Source organism: Pinus tabuliformis, chromosome 2_1 (assembly GCF_031772625.1).
Source record: "Pinus tabuliformis cultivar Carrire ecotype Pingquan chromosome 2_1, CPIR1, whole genome shotgun sequence".
NCBI lineage: Eukaryota > Viridiplantae > Streptophyta > Pinopsida > Pinales > Pinaceae > Pinus > Pinus tabuliformis.
Genome location: NC_142299.1, coordinates 451,690,175 through 451,713,424, shown reverse-complemented (window position 1 = coordinate 451,713,424; position 23,250 = coordinate 451,690,175). Strand labels below are relative to the sequence as shown.

Genomic DNA, 23,250 nt, shown 5'->3' with positions numbered 1-23,250 from the left:
TTCAATGCCAGGAGTTTTAAGGTTTGACGTCTTCAATTTTTTTGTAATACAAGTGTATGTCATAGCCAATCACCCATGTGTTCTGAATTTTCTTTTTATGCTTGCAGAACAACCTTCACGAACTCTGGTCTCTTCTCAATTTCTTACTTCCAGAAATTTTTAGTTCTGCTGAAACTTTTGATGACTGGTTCCAAATATCAGCTGACAATGACCAACAAGAAGTGGTTCAACAACTTCATAAGGTACTCTTAGTTATGCTTATTGGTTCTTGGTTTTGAGTTGTATATGGTACACTGTTAACTGCAAATATATTTGACTTTTGAAGGTTCTTCGGCCATTTCTTCTACGGAGACTGAAGTCAGATGTTGAAAAGGGTCTGCCTCCTAAAAAGGAAACCATATTGAAAGTTGGAATGTCACAAATGCAAAAGCAATTTTACCGGGCATTGCTTCAAAAAGACTTGGATGTTGTGAATGCTGGAGGAGAGCGTAAGCGCCTTTTGAATATAGCCATGCAATTGAGGAAGTGCTGCAACCATCCATATCTCTTTCAGGGTGCTGAGCCAGGTCCACCATACACCACTGGAGACCATCTAATCACCAATGCGGGTAAGAATTGACTCATGATACATGATTAAGTTTTAATTTCCACTTTTGTCCAATGTGTACTCAGGAATTTTTTTGCAGGCAAAATGGTTCTTTTGGATAAGTTGCTTCCAAAACTGAAGGACCGTGATTCCAGAGTTCTTATTTTTTCACAGGCAAGGCATTGTATTCTCGTTTTGTTACAGTGTTTTTAAAAATAAAATCCAAGATCATGTCAGAGATATTAGTTGCTTGCAACAGATGACAAGACTGTTGGACATTCTGGAGGATTATTGTATGTTCCGTGGATATCAGTATTGTCGAATTGATGGGAATACTTCAGGAGAGGATCGTGATGCTTCCATAGATTCTTTCAATCAAGAAGGGAGTGAAAAGTTTATTTTCTTGCTTTCAACCAGAGCTGGAGGCCTTGGTATTAACCTTGCCACAGCAGATGTGGTCATTTTGTATGACAGTGACTGGTATGGATATCATTTAGAAAAGACTAATATCTATACAGAGCTTAAAATATTGTTGGTATATTGGGAATCTGAATATTTGGGTTTGCAGGAATCCACAAGTTGATCTACAAGCCCAGGATCGTGCACATAGAATTGGACAGAAGAAAGAAGTTCAAGTTTTCCGCTTTTGTACAGAGGTTACTGTTTTAACATGAAAACTAGCACATATCTAACATATTTTTTGTGATATCTGTAATTACAAGCTATTTAATGTAGTGACAGTATATCTCTGATGGGATTTTAGTCCACATTGTTCTCTTACTCTCCTTTTGACTATTGTTGAAATTTACAGTACACTATAGAGGAAAAGGTGATTGAAAGGGCTTATAAGAAGCTTGCACTTGATGCATTGGTCATACAACAAGGACGTCTAGCAGAACAAAAAAGTGAGTAATATTTATGATCTTTAATTTATTGTAGTATTTGTGCTCACATTTAAATGATGTGGATGTTTCTTGGAGTAGTCTTAGGTTAGCTGTTAATCGGTGTCAAATGGAGGTTGTGGTTGGTATGTAGATTGTTTACATGCAACATAACTCAAATCATAGTCATGGGAATGTGGCTGGTTTAGATTGTTGTCACCAGATATTGGTTTGGTAATACTGTTGTAACCGCTGGACAGCTGTCAATTTCCAGATTAGCAATCACATTAACATGATAGTAAATGCAGATAGAACATAAATAATACGCAGAAGACAAGCCAAGACAAGAGGATACAATATTTGGTGTATGCCAGGGAAAAACACCAATGTGGGGAAAACTTTTTGATCAAATCTTCTTATTATTTTTCAAAAGTTAAGCAGAGAGAGAGTACATCATACAAAATTTCCTTGCCCAAACACTGTCAAAACAGTCCAGTCAAACAGCAGTCAATAGAATGCCCTAACCAGAAAGTCAAGGCTGGTTGAAACAGCATAAAGTCTCTTCCAAATGAGCTTGGTCAAACTGAGTCAACTTGGCCTCCAAAGACTATCCAAATCAGCCCAAAACAGTCCTGAAATTCTCAGTCAAAGTTGTTCAATGCCATGGTCAAAATTGCTGCAGTCAATGCTGGTCAACCTACTGAGAAAACCTTGGTATCTGTGCCAGAATATGTGGCCTGGCCAAACAGAGATTCTCACACAAAAATTGCAGTTAAATGAAGTCAAACAATGCCCAGTCAATGCTGGTCAAATCTAGCTGTAACTTGGTCAACACAGAACAGAAATGCCCAGTCAAACCTTTGCACATGGAGAAGAACAGGCTTCCTGTGATTTGTATGTCCCAATTAGATGAAGAGAGAGAATGATATGTGTTGAGATGTGTTCAAATGAGGAAAATGCCTCTTCTATTTATACACAATGTTGAGGGTGAAGAGACGTTTGATGGGCTTTATGAGACCACTTTAGACTTTTGGCCAACCTTGACAATTTGCCCATAGAAGAAATAAATTCATAATTCCATTTTTACTTGTCAGAATGAGATGATCTTTAGGTCAATCCTGCACCTATCGGAAAGAGGAATCCAATGTAAATATCATCTCCATCATATGAGCTGTCCAAGGTGGAGTTTGGTCCAAGGTGCCAATTTTAACACTCCCTCTCAACTAGGGAGAAATCCACTTGCTAAACCGTTTGACAATTTGTACCATCTCTGACATCTTTGCTTTGATGAACCATGAAGAAATAATGAAGAAGAAAATGGTCGTGAGTGTATCATACCACTCTCCACTGACTCAAAGCCAGTCTCCATTGATCCCAGATCAATATCAAACATCTTAGCATAGGGAGTACAATAGTACATGATGCGTCCATTAGTACTATGGTCCCAATTCTCATTTCCCAACCCATTGGCCAGATGATAGGTACTTCGTGTGAGTCTCAGACTGCATGGGTAGGATGTATTTATAGGAGAAGGTGAACCACTCATCTTGCTCATATGCCATAGAAGAAGGTGAACCACTCATCCTATGCATATCTCAACCATCATGGGGTATCACAGGGGAAGGTGAACCACTTACATTGTACACAATGCACCATTAGGGGAAGGTGAACCACTCACCTTATGGTTGCTCATAGCTCCAAGAAGTACCCCAAGCCCCTTGGTGCTCTCAGAGCTCAATATTCAACTCAAATGAGACCCTCATAAGAGGGTCTTTCTACGACTCCAAGTCGTTCACGGAAGGTTAAGAATTTGACCTTCTCCAGGGGCTTCATAAGAATACCAACAACCTATTCATCAGTCTCAATGTGATGGAGCCTTATTGCTCCCTGTTGTACCATATTCAAGATAAAGTGGTACCTAATATCAATATGCTTGGAGCAGTCATGAACACGAGATTCTTAGAAAGACGAATCCCACTTTGGTTGTCGCAAAAGATCAGGGTAGTATTCAACACATGCTCAAACAACTCACTAAAGAGCTTCCTCAACCAAACGACTTCACAAGAGGCCATACTAGCAACAATATATTCGGCCTTGGCAGTGCTCAAAGCAATTGATTTCCGCTTCCTACTCATCCAGGATATCGAAGCAGAACCTAGTGAGAAACAACATACCGATGTGCTCTTACGATCCACCACACTGCCAACCTAGTAAACATCAGATAACCATGAAGCCTCAAATTCGCGACAATGTATCTCAGTCCATAAGTGATTGTGCCGTGGAGATATCTCAAGAGATTTTTGGAAGCAATCCAATTTATGTGATGAGGATCGACCATAAATTGACTCAAATGTATTCATTGCAAATCATATGTTCGGACGAGAGTTCACCAAGAACATCAGGGCCCCCACGAGTTGATGATACTCAAAAGAATTTTCCAAATCAAGCCCAACAACACTTCCTCATAAATTTTTGAAGTAGTCACAGAGTTACAATCCACCATCCCAAATCTTTCAAGTATCTTCACAATGTATTTTCCTTGGGAAAGGAAAATCTCACTTGGCTTTTGCCGGACCTCCAAGCCTAGGAAGTAGTGCATCAATCCTAGGTCCTTCATCTCGAATTTGGAAGCCAACTCCCTTTTGCATTGATAAATTAGAGGGTTTGCACTTGTTAGAAAGAGATTGTCGACATCAAGTACCAAGATGAGAGGTTTATCATTTTCAAACTTGAAATAAAGGTTTGGATCAGCTTCACTTATTGTAAAACCCAACTTCATCAGATAGCTATCAATTTTCTCATACCAAGCTCGGGGAACTTGCTTCAACCCATGGAGAGATTTCTTCAACCTGCATACATGTGTCTTTCAATCTAGAACTTCGAACCCCTTGGGTTGTTTTACATAGACTTCCTCCTTAAGTGAACCATGCAAGAAGGCTGTCTTGACATCCATTTGATGTAAATTCCATCCTTGAGAGGCAGCAAGGGCAATGATAGAACGAGTAGTGGTATATTGGGCAATTGGTGCAAATATCTCATCATAGTCCACACCTTCCTTTTGAGAGAAGCTTAGAGCAACAAACCTAGCCTTGAGCTGTGCAACACTTCCATCAACTCCATGCTTGATCTTGTAGAACCATTTCGAGGTGATAACATATTTTTCCTTGGGTCTAGGGACCACATCCCAAACATCATTTTTCATAATAGATTCATACTCTTCGTTCATAGCATCCTTCCAAATTTGGTCTTTGAATGTGCAAGGCTCAATTTGAACAATGGTGCTCATGGTAGCTAAGTACCTTTGGTACCTATTCGACTTCTTACTTTCATAAAATGTCCCCCTTTGTGCAATACGTCTCTCGGCATCTTCGAGAGTGTCTTTGAGCCATGAGGGTCTCCTTTTTGAGGAGGAGGGCTCATGAGGAGGTGGATCAATGGGATCCATTGGTCCTTCATCATCGGGCATTGACTCATCTTGTGGTTCTCCATGTTTTCCTGTATTTGCTTCTTTGTCCTTCCTTGAAATAAGAAGGTTCCAAATTTTCCCAATGGCAACATCTTCATCGAAGTTGACATCATGAATTATCTCGACTTTTCTTTGACTAAACACAGATTCTATATGCCTTTGAAGTTTCACTGTAGCCCATAAATGTTCTTTTCTTTATAGATGCATCCAATTTGCTTCTCTTTTTTTTGGCACATGAAAATACACGGGCTACCAAAAATTCTAAAGTGAGAAACATCAGGTTTCTTACAAGTGAAACCTTTTTTGAGAGTTTTGGAGTCCGATGTTTGATGTGGGCATCTATTTTGAACATACACGATAGTGTTGGCAACTTCTCCCCATAAGAACTTTAAAAGGCTTTGATCATGAAGCATGGCACGAGTGGCTTCTATAATAGAATGATTCTTCCTTTCAAGTTTCAACAACTCCTTTTTGTTCAGGAGTATATGAGGTAGTAGATATAAGATAAAATTCTTTTTGCTTGTTATCTACAACATTAGATTCATCATACGTGGAGTTTCTAGATCTTTTGGGAGGTCGACCATTTCCATGTTGAGTAGCGTGAACATTTATTTTTCCTTTGTTGTTGAATCTGCCATTCCTTTGATTGTTGTTGCCCTTAAAATTGTTGCAGTTATTGTTGTCATCATCTCGAGGTGTATCCCTTTTATTGGGACACTCTTAGCATAGTGGCCAAACTTGCTACAAATGAAGCATCTACCATTTCTTCCATTTTTGAATCTCGGTCTTCCTTGACATTGCTTCTTTGAACCTGCATTGTTCTTCTTTTTATCATGAGTGGAGAATGCAATAGGATCATTCTTATTTCAAGGCATATCTCTCTCTATCATCCTTGTTTCTTCTTGAGTACATCTAGTCACAATTCATCAAAACTTGGAATCCAGTCATTGTTGAGGATAGTAGTGTTGAACACATCCCATTCACGAGGGAGACCTCCAAGGGCAATGAGAGTGAGCTCTTTGTCAGCAATAACTTTTCCAATTGATAAAAGATCATTTTTGATTTTGGTGATCCTCATGAAGTAGGATTGGATATCTTCTCCTCTTCCCTTCTTTATGTCCTTCAACTTATTCTTGAAAAAGAGGACTTGGTTTGCATTGCTAGCTTTAAACATGCTAACCACCTTGTCATACATCTTTAGATGTGCCCAAATTGGAAATGTAAGCAACTAAATGTTTATGAATAAAATCCTTGATGATCTTTTTAGCTTTGAATTCACCTTTCTTGTACTTTGTTTTAGCCGCAATTGGTGCATTTGAAGGAGGTTCAACAATCTTTCCTTGCACATAGTCCATAACTTCATGCTCTTTCAAAGTCAAGTCCAGAGACATCTCTATGCATGATAAACAGACTTATCATTGAGCTTGTCATTAGATTTGAAGTAAAGATGAGGAGGCCATTGAATGTTGTCCTTTTACAACAAATCTCAGTGATTGCTCTTCTCACTCTTGCTTGGGCTTTGTTTTCACCTCAACTTTGATACCATGTTAATTTTAGATAACAATGGTATGTTCTATGCTTAATAGCAATTTACTTCAATTTTCTTATTAGCCCAATATCAATTTCTAGATTAGCAATCACATTAACATGATAGTAATTGCAGATAGAACATAAATAATAAGCAAAAGACAAGCCAAGACAAGAGGACACAATATTTGGCAGATGCCAGGGAAAAACCCTAATGTGGGGAAAACCCTTTGATCAAATCTTTTTATTATTCTTCAAAAGTTCAGTAGAGAGAAAGAGTACATCATACAAAATTTCCTTGCCCAAACACTCTTAATAGCAGTCAACAAGATGCCTTAACTAGAAAGTCAATGTTGGTCAAACTAGCACAAAGTCTCCTCCAAATCAACTTAGTCAAATGTAGTCAACTTGGTCAACGCAGGTTAATGTTTTGGTCAAAGTTGCTGTAATCAACATTGGTCAACTTGCCCAGAAAATCATGGTATTTGTGCCAAATTATCTGCACCTTTTATATCTCGAAGGCCTTCATAGGTGTCAAGGGTCTTTTCTTCCTTTATCAGAGTTGTCCTGCCTTCTTTTAGGAGATCTCTTCAAAGCATTTTGTCAGATAGTGATTCTTGGTGATCGTGGTGTTATTCACATGCTTAATCTCTTCCTTCATTTGCTTCTTCTTAGATGAATATGTCAACCATCTAATGTTTCTTATGAGAGAATTTCTTCATTGCTTGCTTTTTGGACTTGTTAGCATTTCTTCTTGCTTCTTAGTCAACAATCTTATGCTCCTCATTTGAGCATATTCTTTTGTTGACTTTCATTACATTGTGGTACATGCCTTCAAGCATGTTTTTGGTGAAAGAGATTCTTTCATGCTTAATCATGTTATAGAACTATCCCATGACTCAATAATATACAAATGATAACATGACTAAACTTTAATCATGTTATAGAACTATCCCTTCTTGCTTCATCTAGCTTGCTTGCATATCATCCTTTTCTTGAATCCCATGAATGGAATTCCCAATGAGACATTTGCCTTGGTTCATGAACTATTTTTTTGAAGATTTCATCATAGGATCTTAAAGATCCTTGCCTTGCAAATGTTTTTTTTTCTTTAATGATGGAGGTCTTTTAAGATACTTAATCATGATCACAATTTTGTTTTTTTCTTTCTTTCTTTGTAATAACGAATAAGGTTCTATACTAGGTATGCTCCTTCTATATGAATACCTTGAGCTATATCTACCATGCTCCTATATTCTAGAAGATATTTCTGCCCATGCATTTTTATTCTCATTATTAAATCTACATCTTCATGAGTATCTAGAACTCTATATCATGCCTCTAGATTCTAGAGGACGTTTCTAGCCATGCAATTTTAATTTATTCCTACATGCTCCTATTTTACTCAAAACTTTGAAAAAAGTCTAGAAGTAAAGAGTTTGACCTAGTCATAGTAGAGATGCAGAGGATCTTCCTTCTTTTGCTTCTTTCCTTCTTTCATCTATTGAGTTATGTGAGCTTCTTCCCTCTTCCTTTTGTTATTGTTGTCCTTCTTAAGCTTAGGGCAATTCCTTTTGTAATGTCCATATTCTTGGCATCCAAAACATTGGATCTAGGACATGTCTTTGATGTTTGTTCTTCGTGGACCAAACTTGCCAAATTTACCTTTTATTTTGGCCATGGTAGCAAATGCTTGCTTCTTTGATCCTACATCTTTTGTCTTAAGTCTGGTTTCCTCTGTTCTGCATAGAGACCACATTTCATTGAGAGTGGTTGCTTTCTTCTTGGCATATATGCTTGATGTGAAGTTTCCCCATTCCTAAGGTAGAGCATTGAGTACTACAATTGTCATCTTTTTGTCAAACATGACTTCTCCAAGCTCTTGAAGTTGATCTCTCATTTAAGAGATTTTCATTTAGTAGGGAGCTATTCCTTCTTTTGTTATCTTCATGTTGTATAATTCATTTCTCAGAGATATTACTTCTCCAGTTGTGGATATCGAGAATAGTTCTACTAGCTGATTATAATTTTTTTTGATGTCTCAAACTTGGAGACTTAATGAATGAGAGAGTCTTTAATTGATTCTATCAAAATCCTTTGAGCTCTTGTCTCATTCTTATTGTTTGGCTAAGGCTTAAGTCTGTTCCTTAGCAGGAATAGCGATATTCCCTTTGACATGTTCTAGGAGTTCATTCTCCTTGAGAAGTAGATTAGTCCTCTTCTCCCATGCAAGAAAGTTATTGTACCTACCAATTTATTGTCTTTCCTTGCAAAAAGACATTGATGTATATTCAGAAGGGGACATGTACTTGATAGGTTTTGAGATGTAATGGATTTGCTTCCTCCTTGAAGGCTTGATGACTTGTTTTCCCTGGATCTTGATGTTCTTCAAGTTGCCTTCTCCAAGTGGACTTGCTTGGTGATTAGGTTTGCTTGAAGACTTGTAGCTTGATGTAGGTCTTGTTTCAATCTGCTCTTCTTTGTAGGTGCCTTTATGCAAGGCTCTACTTTTAGCTTTGTAGACCTCCTTGATGAATGATGGATTGTAGACCCTTTTTGTCCCTTGAAGTAATTGAGACTTCTAGGCTTGATGCTTCAACTTTGTAAATGCTTCCCCTTGATGAGTGTTCTTGAGTTGTCCTTTCCTTGATGTGTCACCTTAGCTCTCTATAGCGAAATAAAGAAGGTTCTCTCTATAGGGAAATGAGGTCTTGCAGCAACCAAAATGTATTGCAGCACTAGGATGATGAGGTCTTGCAGTCGCAGGATGACGAGGTATTGCAACATACATTTGGGTGTAGCATAGTTCTCAACATAGTGCAACAATACAATGATGGGTACAGTGATGATTAGTGAAGCATGATGAGATGCAACATAGTGATGATGGGTGCAGCATGGTGCAACACAATGAGGTGCAACATGATGATGAGGTGCAACACAATGATAGGTGCAACATGGTGATGGAGTCACCTTGGAGAATCAGTTGAAAAATGTCTTCAACTGAGTTCATCTACCTCATGTATCATCTTCTTAGAGATGATCTATGCTCTTATTTAGATAAGTCAAAGTGTTGACTTCTGTTGTATATGTACTATCTCTCTCTCTCTCTCTCTGTTGAACTATTGAAGAACATATAAGAAGAATTGATCAAGGGTTTCTCCACATTGGGGTTTTTCCTTGGCTAGCGCCACATCTTGTGTCCTCTTGTCTTGGCTTGTCTTATGAGATTTATGTTTATGTTCTATCTGCAATTTACTAATACGTTGATGTGATTGCTAATCTGGAAAAGATATTGAGCTAATTGTGAAAATTGAAATAAATTGCTCTAAGCATAGAACATACCTAAAATTAATAATAAGACATTTTGAACATTATTGCATTCACTACATCTTCATTTATATGAACCACCCCTCGAGTTTTTGCTAGATCTTGTGTCTTTATCGACATTTGCCCCCTCACTTTGCTCATGTTGAGATGGTTCCATGTTTATTACATTGCATTTATAATAATTGATTAGGTATAAATTACAAATTGTAATCTATATTACAATGTTAGTGTCATGTTAAAAAAAGTTATATCGAGCATCATTCTTAAAGACTAAAGAAGCAAGTAATGAATTAAAGTTAATTTAGGTCCAATGGATAAAAATAATTTATAGTTTATATTATAGATTAAACTATTTTATAGTTATGCATACTATCAAAATGACCAATACTTTAGCAACCACTCACTTCGGAAAAGAAGGCTTATTTTGAAATATTTATTTATTTTGTGCCAACCAAACACCCCATCTTGTGAGCAAGGGCAGAGCTCGGAATGGTTTGATTATCTTGTTTTGTATCTAGAATCTCCACCTCTCCTCAAAATTAGGGCCTTGCCACACACAATCTTGGCCAAGAATATTGTTACACATATACCAAACCTGACAAAAGAAAGGGACTTGGAAAATAGATGCTCAAATGGATCCACTATTTGATTTACATAATGAACACCAACCAAGTCTAATCTTATGACGCTTTTGCAAGTTTTCCCAATTAGGAACTTTCTTAGCAAGTAAGCACCACATAAAAAGGTGATATTTGGTTGGGTTTTGTCTTCCATACACCTTTTCACCACTACTCCCCCTCTTCAGTAGTTACTACATTTAGATGAAGACACCCCATTTTAAGACTATATATGCTCATTGGGGAATGGGTCTAGACCAATTCATCTTCATCTCTGAGAGTTTGATGTGACCTACAACAAAGGGCTTGTAAGAAACCCTTCCATATTTTGCGATATTCTTGATCAATTTGCAAGGCTTCAGTGGATAATCATCCCTAATGCTAGATAGAAGTGCGAGTCGAGTTATTAATGTGGGCACGCTGAGAGATACTTGTCTATGAGATGGTCAATAATATCTTGAGACAAACAATGGCTTTGATTGCTACTCGGCCAAGGTTCCTAACCTAATCGGCCAAGGTTCCTAACCTAATCTCACCTTTAGACCATTTCCCACCTTCCATGCTAGATCCGAGGCAATAAGATCAAAGGAGTTGAGATTTGCACACAAAATGATAGGGATATTTAAACATGGCTTATCTCTCAACCCAATCTAGTCTTCTAATGAGTGCACACACACATACATATATGTTTATAGTTTATATTATATTATATTTGATTATATATAATAATATTATAATATATTTTACATATAATATTATAAGTTATATTTTAAAATATTATATATAATATATTAATTTTTTTGTAAGCACATGTATTCACATTGAAAAATACTAGTGTATAGTCTAGATAACATGGGGGGGGGGGGCTAAGCCCTTCACTCGTTGGAAAAGTCTACCCTTGAGAAGGGAAACCAAAGATTAAGACACAACGTATCCTTTGCCCATGGGAGGGGAAACTAGAGGCAGAAACTTGAAGTACCAAATTGAAACAAGTCATCAAAATAATAAAAAATGACCAATTTGTAAATTGAGTGGCATTGGGCCATTTGTTGACTAGCTAAAACGAAGGAGCCTAGAGGCCAAAATGAGCCAACTTGGTAAGAATCATGAAAACTTACGAATTTAACGAGAACTTGTAGATGAGTCAAATGTTTGGAGCTGGATTGAAGCTATACTGGAAGACCTTTTTGCATTACCCACTTTGCTTGGATTCTCCTAAAAATGTAGTAGCTGTTGGGACTGGGGCAGGGAGGAGAGGAAGAGAGGACTGGGGCATGCACAAAGGACAGTGGTGGCGCTGATTCTAATTCTTTGCGAACAAGAGAGGGTCAACGAGCAAGGGCCATTAAAAGGGGGGGAGAGGTTGAGCACATGGGCGGTGAATTGGAAGGCGAGGGAGTTGGGAAGGAAGGGGACATAATATTGAGTGGGAAATCAATATCCAACTCTCGAGTAAGCCTTTTGAGAGAGGAGAATGCATGACTGTGGTAAGCTGAGAGTTCTGCTATCCAACATGTGGCCCATGACTTCTCCTTCTCACGCTCTTTGAGCTGGCGAGCTACTAGATTGTGGAGTGCCCAAAGTGTAGGCCTATTGCGACGAGTTTCTTCCTCCTCAGAGTTGAAGGAGGGATACCATTGTCGAATATTGTTGTTGTTGCACTGTTGTCAAAAGTGGTTGAGGGGTGTCATCTTCCCCTTCCTTTGCTAGCACGACGCCCCCTACCTCTCTCTCGACTCATGGTAGAGTAGCGAGAATCAGTGGACGGTGAATGAGGCTTAAAGGGTGCAGAGGTCGCAGAGGCGGGTTGGCGAGCCAGATGGACCAGGCTCTGAGCAAGATGACAAAAGGAATGTAGCGTAAAGTATCCATGGGGCAAGGGGTTATATGCTGGGAAGAGGCAAGTGAAGCAAAAGTTTGGGCATGTGAGAGTAAACCTCGAGGAGGTAGGTTGCCAAATTTAATGCTCATTGAATCCACTTGTGGTGTGAGGGGAACAATAGATGCCAAGTTGAGGGTGCCATCATTCCTCGTTGATGCAAGTGGCATAGGGCCTTGTGGGCACTTGGATTTGGGAAATATCATATATTAATTATTAATTATCAATATATTAATTTTCTTTTTGAGGAAAGAAATCAACCTCCCTCTTAACTCGAGGGCTAGAGCGAGGTTGTTGCTACTAGGCTAGTCCACATGTATACTCACTTGGGTGTTTGCAAGGCTTGGAGCCAATACACCAATATTCATTAGGCACATAACCATTGCAACAAGAATTATTAAGGCATTATAACTCATCACGTTACCAACGGGGATTTGAACTTCGGTGGGGAAGATAATAGCCATTTTGCCCAACTAACCAAGATAACCCCAATTGATAATTTATATATTATGAGCTTTTGATTTTAAAATTTTCCAAAATAAAACATAAAGTATAATTTTTTCAAGTGGAAAATGTCTTTATATTTCATATAAGGAATATGCATATTTTGGTCCTATTGAGACTAGTCATTTTAAACAAGGCTTGAAGCCATTACATCAAATATCATCATGCCAATTTTGGGAATTGAACCTTGGGGGGCAAGAATACTAATCATTCCTCCTAATTACTTGAGATAAACCCAATTGAAAAGACAAAATATAATTATAATGTGTTTGTGTGTGTTAATTTTAAATAATATTCATAACTCATGCAACATTCAATGTTTGATTGACTACGAATAATTTAAAATTGAAAATACTTCTTTCACCTTTGTACTTGAAAATTTGCAATTTCCTTGGTGTCGATGGTTGTGAGTTGTTGCACATTGGAAAGAATTGTGCTCTTACATATGTTGAGAAATCTAGGGCAACTAGATTAGATGATTTCACTTACTTTGATAATTGCTTGTGATGTATTTTAAACTTGTTTAACTTCTTCTTTCACTTGTTATGATTATGTTTTTATCATCAAATGACTACCAAACCATAAAGAACGATGAGACAAGAGGACACAAGATATTAGCTATCAACCTAGGCCAAAACCTTTCCTTTTGAGAGGAAAAGCCACAAGAACTCCTCTTTCTATAGAACTTCAAATGATGAATTACATGACCTATGGCCCTTGACCAAGACCCCTCCAAGACAATGACAAACCTTTCCTTGATGAGCTTCTTTCCGCAAAGTCAACTTTAGTCAAATTGGCCTTCTAACAACAGCTTGCTAAAACATCGGCCTCAATTTTAGACTTGTACCTTTTGACTGTGATTCTTCTTTGAATCTTCTTCTCCTTCGTTGGATTTAGATCTTCTCTTTATCGAACTTATTAATGTTTGTTGGGTGCTCTCGAAAGTGGTCGACTAGCCTCTTATATATAGGCTTCTTGTTTTAGCTTGAAGGTCGACTTGTTATTGTCTCTAGGCTGACTTGACACTTGGAAAGGGTGACTTGTCTTGGAATGTTATGACAAGATCTTGGAGGGTCTTTGACTCTATTTTGACTGAAATACAATTTTCTTTACAATATGTAACATACACAAAAGGGTCCTCCATACATGACAATGACTAAATTGACTTTAGACTCAATGACAAGCTGTAGAAGCAATCAATGGGTGCTTGACCTAAAAATAAGTTTTCCTAGAGCATCAAACCCATGTCCTAAGAATGAAAATAATACTTCTATTTTTCTCTTTACAACAAATACGTAAAATCATGATTACATGTAATTATGAAGACCAAACCTAGTGACATATTTCAACAACATAGACAATGTTCTTGATGTCCTTGGCCATGTACTTTATGCTCTCATTGACCTCATCCTTGTACACATTCGTCATGTCATTGTGTTATTATAATGGGTGAATAGGGTTTGGATTTAGAAGTTGCAAAAACACCAACATTAAATTTGACCCAAATGAAGTTGCCAAAATACAAAAAAACTCAAATCAAGCAATGAATTGGGTGGTTTGCACATGATGGGTTTGTTGTTGGATTTTCCTCAAAAACCCCAAGTGATCTGTAGTCAAGTTGGGTGATTTCCAGCATGTGGGATGTATTTCTCAGACTTTTAGAATCATATCCTTGGCGGATCCTACATAGATCAGATGGATTTGTATCTAAATTTGGTTCACATTTGTGGATTTGTGTTTCTTTCACTTGACCCACGTTGATATGGTAACATAGATTTCAACACTATACAAAGCAAAATAGTGGAACTTTGGTCTTCTACATCTTGGGGATTGTAGGATTATAGCGTTATAAACTCTTATGTATGATTTCTTTGTGATGATTGGGATACAAGAGCCATGTAGCACTTGGTTGGATTAGCCCTTAGAGATTATAGCTTCTAGAGGTAATGGAAATAGATATGGATCCACCAGGTTTTTGAAAAGCCTAGATTTGGATATAGTGGGGAAATGACATCTACAAAAAATACAATATATATATATATATATATATATATATATATATATATATAGAATTTTAAAAACATATTCGAAGTTAAAAATCAAAGCCATCATGAATCACAATATATATATATATTTGTTTTTATATATACATATATTTTTAAAATTTTTAAAAACATATTCAAAGTTAAAAATCAAAGCCATCATGAATCACAATATTAGAACTGAAATTATTATATAATTCATAAATTTGAAGATTGAAATCATGATGCATCATGGTTTATACAAAAATGATAATTGTAAGTATAAAATTTAGTGTCTCATCAATGATCATTCTAGTGATATGATGATGTAGAATAGGTCCAACTATATGTCCAAAAATGGGTCTACATGCTCATGATTTGAATATTTCAATTCCTCATCATGATCAACTCATCGTCTTCCTTGAGATTTGCCTTTAAAATCTAGAAATTCCCGTCTAGTTATTTTGGTAAATGAACATTATACATTGTTTGAACTTGCTATAGTGCATGTATCATATTGTTCAAAGGGGACTTTTCACCTAGAGTTGGATGGGATTTGATCTAATTAAATTATTAATGACACAACCATCCCTTGTACACTATATATTATTATCTATGTATTGTCTCAAAGCTTTCATGTTAGCATTATCAAAAATTGAAAATTGAAAATTTCTTATGTTAGACATTCTAGCATTATTGTGTGCTATACAACCTATAGGTAATTAATAACTTATACAACTATGAAACCTACATGGTGTTACATGATTTGTTTTAATAGCATGGGATTTATTTTGGGTTTGAAGGATCTGATTACAGGTTAGAGTCTATGTGGATCTGTATTCATATCTGTATTTGAGATGTGGATTTACGGATCCAACATCGAGACCTGGTGGATTTAGTAACACATTATTATCTACAGTGCCTTTATCTTTGCCATTGTGGGTCTCTTATGGATGATTTTGATGATTTGTTGAGATTGTTTAGAGCCTTAATGTTCATTTATTTTGTTTTAGATAAGTTTTGCACTTGATTCTAGTTTGCTACATTCACCCTTACATGTTTTGTACACAATCGAACTTAAAAGATTTGGTTTCTATTGGTTTAGATTTACATGAATTGTGAAAGTTCAAATAACTTACATAGTTTATGGTTGATTGTTTTTTTTGGTTGCAGTTATTGGTTCTTGGTTTTGCTTTTTTTTTGGTTTGGGTACGGTTCTTGTTTTGATAACTCCGATTTAAATTTAACTATTGGTTGGTCATAAATGTCAAGTTTTTCTATTGCATTTTGAACATTGCATATATTGAAATGGAATGCACAAAACGTTTCTTTAAGTATACAGGCTTGTCAACTAGTTGAATGTCTTGAACATTAACTTTTAATGTTAGATTGCCTTATGTGTGGTGCAATACTTGATATATTTAACTAGAATAAGGATCATAATATATGTGTGTTACATGGGGATTTGTCCTTAGGAATTGGTGGCTTAAGATTTATTTGTTGGATCCCTAATGCCTCAGGGATTTTGAATGCATTAGTGTTATACCCTATTGCCTTTGAATCACAATGGATTGGTTCGGTGATATCCTTGAATCACCCCTTGTCCAACGGGAATGTCTTGAGGGATGTTCCTTATCATAAGAATGCCCCCTTTTGATTATCTTTCAACTTTAAAGAATAATTAGATTTGAGTCAAATGTTAGAAATAGGAAGTGGCAGTTCTTGGAACATTTTGAGTGTATTTAAAGAGGGAGTTATGTAAAATATCAACTTTGCAGAAAGAAGATGAATTTCATATGTTGCACATGTAGATTTTAGAAATTTAAAGAATGCTTACACACAGTAAGGTAACTTTATAATTTGATATTAGTGTATATAGAAGTAAACTAGCTCTAGGAAAAACGAGTTTTCTCTTAAAAATAAGGCTACCATATGCCTCAAAAGTGTATAAATATTAAATATGTAATTGAATGGAGATGTTAACATGATGTTGCAATTGCATTGTTTCATTATGTACATTGCAATTGCATGTTGATGAACAAGAGGGATAAACAAAGTTTTGTGTGATTAAACAAGAGTTTTAGATGATGGATTCCACCCATTATTGAGAGGTAAGGCCTTCCTGTAAAGAAGGTTACCATAAGTTCAATTGCAAAAATGTATAAGCATGTAATTGCATGGAGCTGTTAACATAATTATGCAATTGCAAGATTTCGTCACTGAAATTGCCATTGCACGTTGATGAACAAAAAGGGTAAACAAGGTTTTATGCAATTGAACAAGAGTTCTACACAATGGATTGTACTTTTCATTTAGTGGCAGGACAATTGAACTTGCCATTGCACATGGTGAAATTGCAAATGCATGTTGATGAATAAAATGGGTAAACAACGTTTTATGCAATTGATAAGAATTATACACAATGGATTCTACTTGTCATTTAGAGGTAGGACAACTTTAACCTGCCATTGCACATGGTTGCTTATTCACTTAGTCCTAAATCGTATGTGGATAGGCTAAGGGATAGTGTCTCCTATTGATGATTGGGCGGTGGAGGTGTTCACAATCACAATTACATAAATGTTCACAAGTGGTGAGGGTAGAATACTTTGCTATTGAATTTTTTAAGTTGTGGAATTTGTCTAGTGTTATTGGAATCCGACTGGAATTGAGGAGTCATCTTACCATGGGAAATGTCTCAAAAAGTTCCCTAAGCTGTTGATACTACTTCATACAATTTTGGAGCGTTTCTTACTCACGTTGAATCTCTTTAGAGCTAGTAAACATTTCACACAACTTGTGAAAATCTTAGGAGCGGTACCCAAGGATTTTCCATTCTTCTTGAGGTCTTCATCAAATAAAGTTTATTTATTGAACATCAATATTTTTCTATATTCAATAGTTGACTCCTTAACAACTTGATTATATCTTTATCCTTAGAGCCTCATTTTTTTCATCTATATCAACTATTTTTCATGAAACTAGTCCATGTCCTCAAGTCTAGAATTTCTTCAATGAATTTAAATTTTGAATAAAATATCTTCTTTAACAAGCAAAATTTATATAAATCAATTGCATTAAATGAATGTAAAATAATGGATGAGATGATAATGAAATTGTGGCTAATTTCAAGAAACTCTAGCATTAATTTTGAATAGGATGCCCTCTTGGTTAGTTATAATCATAATTTCTTCCTTCTTCATTTATGCACCCTGCTTGATGCAGGGAACTACTTAAAAATATGGATGACATTTTATTTTTGAAAATAGATCTATGCGAGTACATTTGACTATACTTGCTGATGTAGTGCTAAATAGTGTCACAATTTTATTATGTTACCTTTTGATAAGATATTTTAATATCTTCGTTCTATGTTCTGACAGTGCAGACTAACAAAGATTGTTTTTCTACTTGTTACAGCTGTAAACAAGGATGAGTTATTGCAGATGGTGAGGTTTGGTGCAGAAATGGTATTTAGCTCCAAAGATAGCACCATAACTGATGAAGATATTGACCGAATTATTGCGAAAGGCGAGGAGGCTACAGCAGAGCTGGATGCAAAGATGAAGAAGTTCACAGAAGATGCAATCAAGTTCAAGATGGATGACAGTATGAGACTTCTCTTTTAGCTTGAGTGGTTTAGAGCTGTGAATAGAAAGCAGGAGGTCTTGCGGTGAAGTCCCAGGCTGTTTGCCTCTGCCTATTTAGGTCTCAGTTGATGTCCTTGCTGGCTCAGCATACAAGAGTCTATGTAGCCCACTTTACTTTTAGTACTGTCCTTGGAACGAGGGGAAGTGCCTGGGGTTTCTTGGGATGCATTTTCCAAAGAAAAAAATACTTGAATTATGAGAAACCTTGTAGGAAAGGTTTTCTATGATGGTTAAGTAAATGCATTAAAGCGAGCAATTTGTTTTATGAAGAAATTCTATTTGTATATCAGTTTAATAATTGAGCTGAATATTTTTGTTGCAGATGCTGAGCTTTATGATTTTGACGATGAAAAGGTGTGGGAGATTCCTTTTTTTTTTTTGAATTATGCTTTGCTTTTGAGAAGTATGCCACTCAAACACTGGTACTAATTTGTGCATACTGATTTTTATATGGAATAAAAAGGACGAAAAGTTTGACTTCAAGAAAGTGGTCGCTGATAACTGGATTGAACCTCCGAAGCGTGAACGGAAACGCAAGTATGTATATTAAAGGCAGAGTTGGATTAAATATCAATTATTTTACTGTTTTATGAAGTTATTAATGCTTTTCTGATTGGTTTGCAGCTACTCTGAGTCAGATTATTTCAAACAAGCAATGCGACAGGGCGGGCCAGCAAAACCAAGAGAGCCTCGCATTCCTCGCATGCCTCAATTGTACGGATGCTGATTTTCCTTATATTTGTTGTATATGATAACATGATAGTTGACTTTTTTGTTTTAACCTTTAAATTTGTTTTCCAGGCATGATTTTCAGTTTTTCAATGTTCAACGTTTAACGGAGCTATATGAGAAGGAAGTTCGCTATCTAATGGTTGGTTCTATTTTGAAATACATGGGCATGTTTAATTTGGGGAGCTGGTTGATATCTATAATGTGTAACATTTTGCTATGGTTTTAATTGTTTATTGTTTGGATTAGATGTTTATTTTTGCAATATTGTTTCCTCTATTGGCATGCATTTTTATTAAACTGTAAATAGAGGTTGTTTGTATTGTTTCATCATTATGGTATTATATTCATTTATGCCTTACAATGGTTATTCTTATTGTTAATGCTACTGAAAACTGCTTCCTGCTGTTATTCCTTGCCTTGGTATTTATAGCAAACACACCAAAGAAATCAAGCAAAAGATACTCTTGGGGAAGGAGATGACACGGAAGGTATGCTTTGTAGTCATTTTGTTAGTTTCATTCTCTGGACTGACTTTTGTTCCATGTTGTAAACCTTATTAAGGCTTTTATATTACTACTGCAATCACAGATGTTGGAGAACCACTTACAGTTGATGAACAAGAAGAGAAAGAGCAGCTATTGGAAGAGGTGACTATGTATATGGAAGCATTTTATTGCCTTCATATGAGAAAGAAGAGCTGCTATTCAAAGCATGTGAAACTGACATTTGTATACTTTTATAGGGTTTTTCCAATTGGACTCGTAGAGATTTCAATACTTTTGTGCGTGCCTGTGAAAAATATGGGCGGATTGATATTAAAAGCATTGCTGCTGAAATGGAAGGCAAAACTGAGGAGGAAGTTGAGAGATATGCGAATGTTTTCAAAGAACGATACAAGGAGTTAAATGGTAATGTTTTGATTTGAATTAATACTCTGTTCTTTAGTATCTTTCAAGTGGCTTTTTATCACTGCAAGAGAGTAGATCTCTCTTTTATGGTTTTTTGTTCTGCAATTTCATGGCTTGTTAGTTTGGGATCTGAAGTTGAGATGTGAATTTCTTTGAGTAGTTGAATGCTATGGATTCATTATTTTCTTGTAATTTAGGTGGAATGCTAGAAACTGTCGAACTAATCTTGAAAACCTATTTATACAGAAAAACATGCCTTGCCTATTTTCAATAAGTTTGCTGAAATTCAGTACAACTTTTTCTCTGCAGATTATGATAGGATAGTCAAAAACATAGAAAGGGGAGAGGCTCGCATATCTCGCAAGGATGAGATAATGAAAGCAATTGGGAAGAAGTTGGATCGCTATAAAAATCCTTGGCTGGAACTTAAGATCCAATATGGTCAGAATAAAGGAAAGTTATATAATGAAGAATGTGATCGTTTTATGGTAACCATCTCCTATAAACTTATGTTTATAGTATTTTAGGTTTACTTTTTATTAGTTTCTTGTGATTGTTTTATGGTAACCATCTCCTATAAACTTATGTTTATTGTATTTTAGGTTTACTTTTTATTAGTTTCTCGGTAAAACCAGTGATATTTATTTGGTCTGCAAAAAGACTGGGATGGGGCTTGCTCAATTTATTTTTTACTATTAATCAATAATAATTATGTTTTTACTTACTCTTTTTAAAAATCTGTAGAGGAAGATTTGCTTTCCATTTAGACTCAAATTTTGCTAAGCAGAAACAGATTGGCTTGAATGAGTTCCTAGTGTTCTTTTTGTTTAGTCTTTATTTTAAGGTATTTGTTGTAGAAAATTGGTTTTAATGTTAGGTGTTCTGATTTGACTCCTCTTGAAGTTGTGCATGGTCCACAAACTTGGCTATGGAAATTGGGATGAGTTGAAGGCTGCTTTTCGCATGTCACCCCTTTTTAGGTTTGATTGGTTTGTCAAGTCTCGTACTTCAAATGAGCTCGCAAGGCGTTGTGATACTCTAATTCGTTTAGTTGAGCGAGAAAATCAGGAGGTGGATGAAAGGGAACGGCAGGCTCGTAAAGAAAAGAAGCTTGCTAAGGTACTCTAGTTTTTATGCACAATGTCTCAAAATGACAGGTTTATTAGGATTTAATATTTATTCTACATTAAAAACAATGGTGTTTTTTAATAAGTTTTTTTTTTGGTTTCTTTTTAATTAGTAGTGAATCTGAATGCCATTACCTTTGTTTTTGTAATTTTTTTCATACAGGACTATATGTGATGTCTTATGGGGGAATTGTTTTAAAAGCAAATCTTCCTGCATGTGGAATTAATAATGAATGACTGTTGAACTGCAGGGTATGGCTCCTGCAAAAAGGCCTGTACCCAAATCTCTTGTCATGGACTCTACGCCTAGTACCGGTGGTATATCAGCTAAGAAGAGGAAACAATCAAGCATGGATGAATTTTTGAACTCTGTAAGTATATTTCAACATACATATCCATATTGCTTTTTTTAATATTTTTCTGCTGGCTACAAGATTTGAGTGTAATTTTGCTGAGACATATTTTGTTTATTAAAGCAGGGGAAGAAGAGGAGGTGATGCCACAAGTTTTGAGGTGGTCATTGTCGATGAGTCAATAGCTATTGACAATCCTTCCAGGCTAATTATTGTAATATTATCATGTTAATCATTTTTTCAGCCCACTAAGATGGTGCTTACTGCCAGAGGGGAGTTGCCAGATCAGAATTAGTTTTACCTTGAGTAGGCACGTTAGGCCCTTTTGGACAATGGAAAGCATATGTGGTCTTTTCATAGGGGTATCAAATGTTGGTATCCTCCTGGCAAAATTGAGAAGATTACTCTTTTACATAGGTGTTTGGTTATAGGATCAAGTTGGTCGGTGCTCAATGAGATTTGCACTTGATCACGATGATGGTTTGTCGGAATTTTTATTGGTATAAAAGTTTCGATTTTGTCAATACTCGTTTAAAATTTTAAAATTTGAAGAATCTTGTGTTGCGATTATCTTCTTGTGAATTAGTCCTAAAACCATAAAATCTCCGGTTTATTAATGTTGTTGAATGGACATCATTTTTATGGAAGTCACTAATAAAGTCATAGAACCATAAATCTCTAGTACGTTGCCTTTGTTTGAGTGGCCATCATTTTCATGCAAGCCATAACAAAGACACATTTGAAAATATGCAGGGTGTTAGATTTTCTTATTTTAATTCAAGAGTGCCTTTTGCTAATGCCTTTGAAAATATGCAGAGTGTTGAATTTTCTGTTTTACTTGTAGAGTTTCTTTGCTGATGTGATATTGATGGCTGTTTGATATTTTGTAACTTGCAAGTCGCCAGATTAAATTCTGAAACTGGATGCATCACGGAACACCTATTAGAGAGAAGCTGTGGAACGTCTAAACATAATAACCCGCATCGATAGATAAAAGTTATGAAGATAATTGCAGCATAATATGACTGCATGATAATGTATGGTATGTCATTTCACAATTTGTTTTGGAATTGACTGCCCTTTGGCCAAGAGTCCACTTTTTTGAATGTCGTTTTTATGCCGTCAAAATCCAGGACTTGCATTCACCCTAGTTTTTGTCAATATTAGGAATTGCAGTTTACGCCAGTTAGAGGTTGCCTACATTTCCATGTAAAATCAAGCAAAAATGGTTTTGGATTGATCCATGCTGTGATATTTGGCAATAAAAATGTTATTATATTCAACTAATTGAAACTTATTCGAGAAAATTGAACTCGTGAAAGTATGATGGGTGATAAATTTTTCCTGGAGTTAACATTGATCCACGTATTAACAATACATTGAAAAATTAGTCCGTCATTCAACAGCAACGCGCCAACTATTATTAAAATATCCAATCACGAGTGTTTATCATCAATGTGTACATCTATGATGATTTGTTCAGCATTTTTTTTATTTAATAACAATTAAATAAGTATTATTAAACTATCCAATCACATTTTTTATCTAATAACAATTAAATAAGTATTATTAAACTATCCCATGACGATTGTTGGTCACTGATTTGCACATCTATTATGAATTGTCTAGCATGTTTTAAATTAAATAAGTATTCAGGGAGATGATTATGCAG

General features: G+C 36.0%; 1 protein-coding gene across 2 annotated transcripts in view; it reads left to right on the top strand.

The window, feature by feature from the left end:
• LOC149200872 (putative chromatin-remodeling complex ATPase chain) overlaps positions 1-21,863 on the top strand; it is a 53,375-nt gene extending 31,512 nt beyond the window's left edge. Inside the window, exons 8-25 of one of the 2 annotated variants that reach the window (XM_089402808.1) lie at positions 108-242; positions 326-608; positions 687-760; positions 846-1,066; positions 1,155-1,242; positions 1,398-1,491; positions 18,229-18,417; positions 18,781-18,812; positions 18,922-18,995; positions 19,083-19,172; positions 19,260-19,329; positions 19,621-19,678; positions 19,779-19,837; positions 19,933-20,098; positions 20,408-20,586; positions 21,002-21,217; positions 21,477-21,596; positions 21,705-21,863. In XM_089402808.1, coding sequence (XP_089258934.1) covers positions 108-242; positions 326-608; positions 687-760; positions 846-1,066; positions 1,155-1,242; positions 1,398-1,491; positions 18,229-18,417; positions 18,781-18,812; positions 18,922-18,995; positions 19,083-19,172; positions 19,260-19,329; positions 19,621-19,678; positions 19,779-19,837; positions 19,933-20,098; positions 20,408-20,586; positions 21,002-21,217; positions 21,477-21,596; positions 21,705-21,722 — 2,166 coding nt within the window. In that variant the 3' untranslated portion in view covers positions 21,723-21,863. Of the gene's footprint in view, positions 1-107; positions 243-325; positions 609-686; positions 761-845; positions 1,067-1,154; positions 1,243-1,397; positions 1,492-18,228; positions 18,418-18,780; positions 18,813-18,921; positions 18,996-19,082; positions 19,173-19,259; positions 19,330-19,620; positions 19,679-19,778; positions 19,838-19,932; positions 20,099-20,407; positions 20,587-21,001; positions 21,218-21,476; positions 21,597-21,701 lie in introns of both variants that reach the window. The other variant, XM_089402807.1, reaches the window with a different exon arrangement.
• The last annotated feature ends 1,387 nt before the right edge of the window (positions 21,864-23,250 follow it).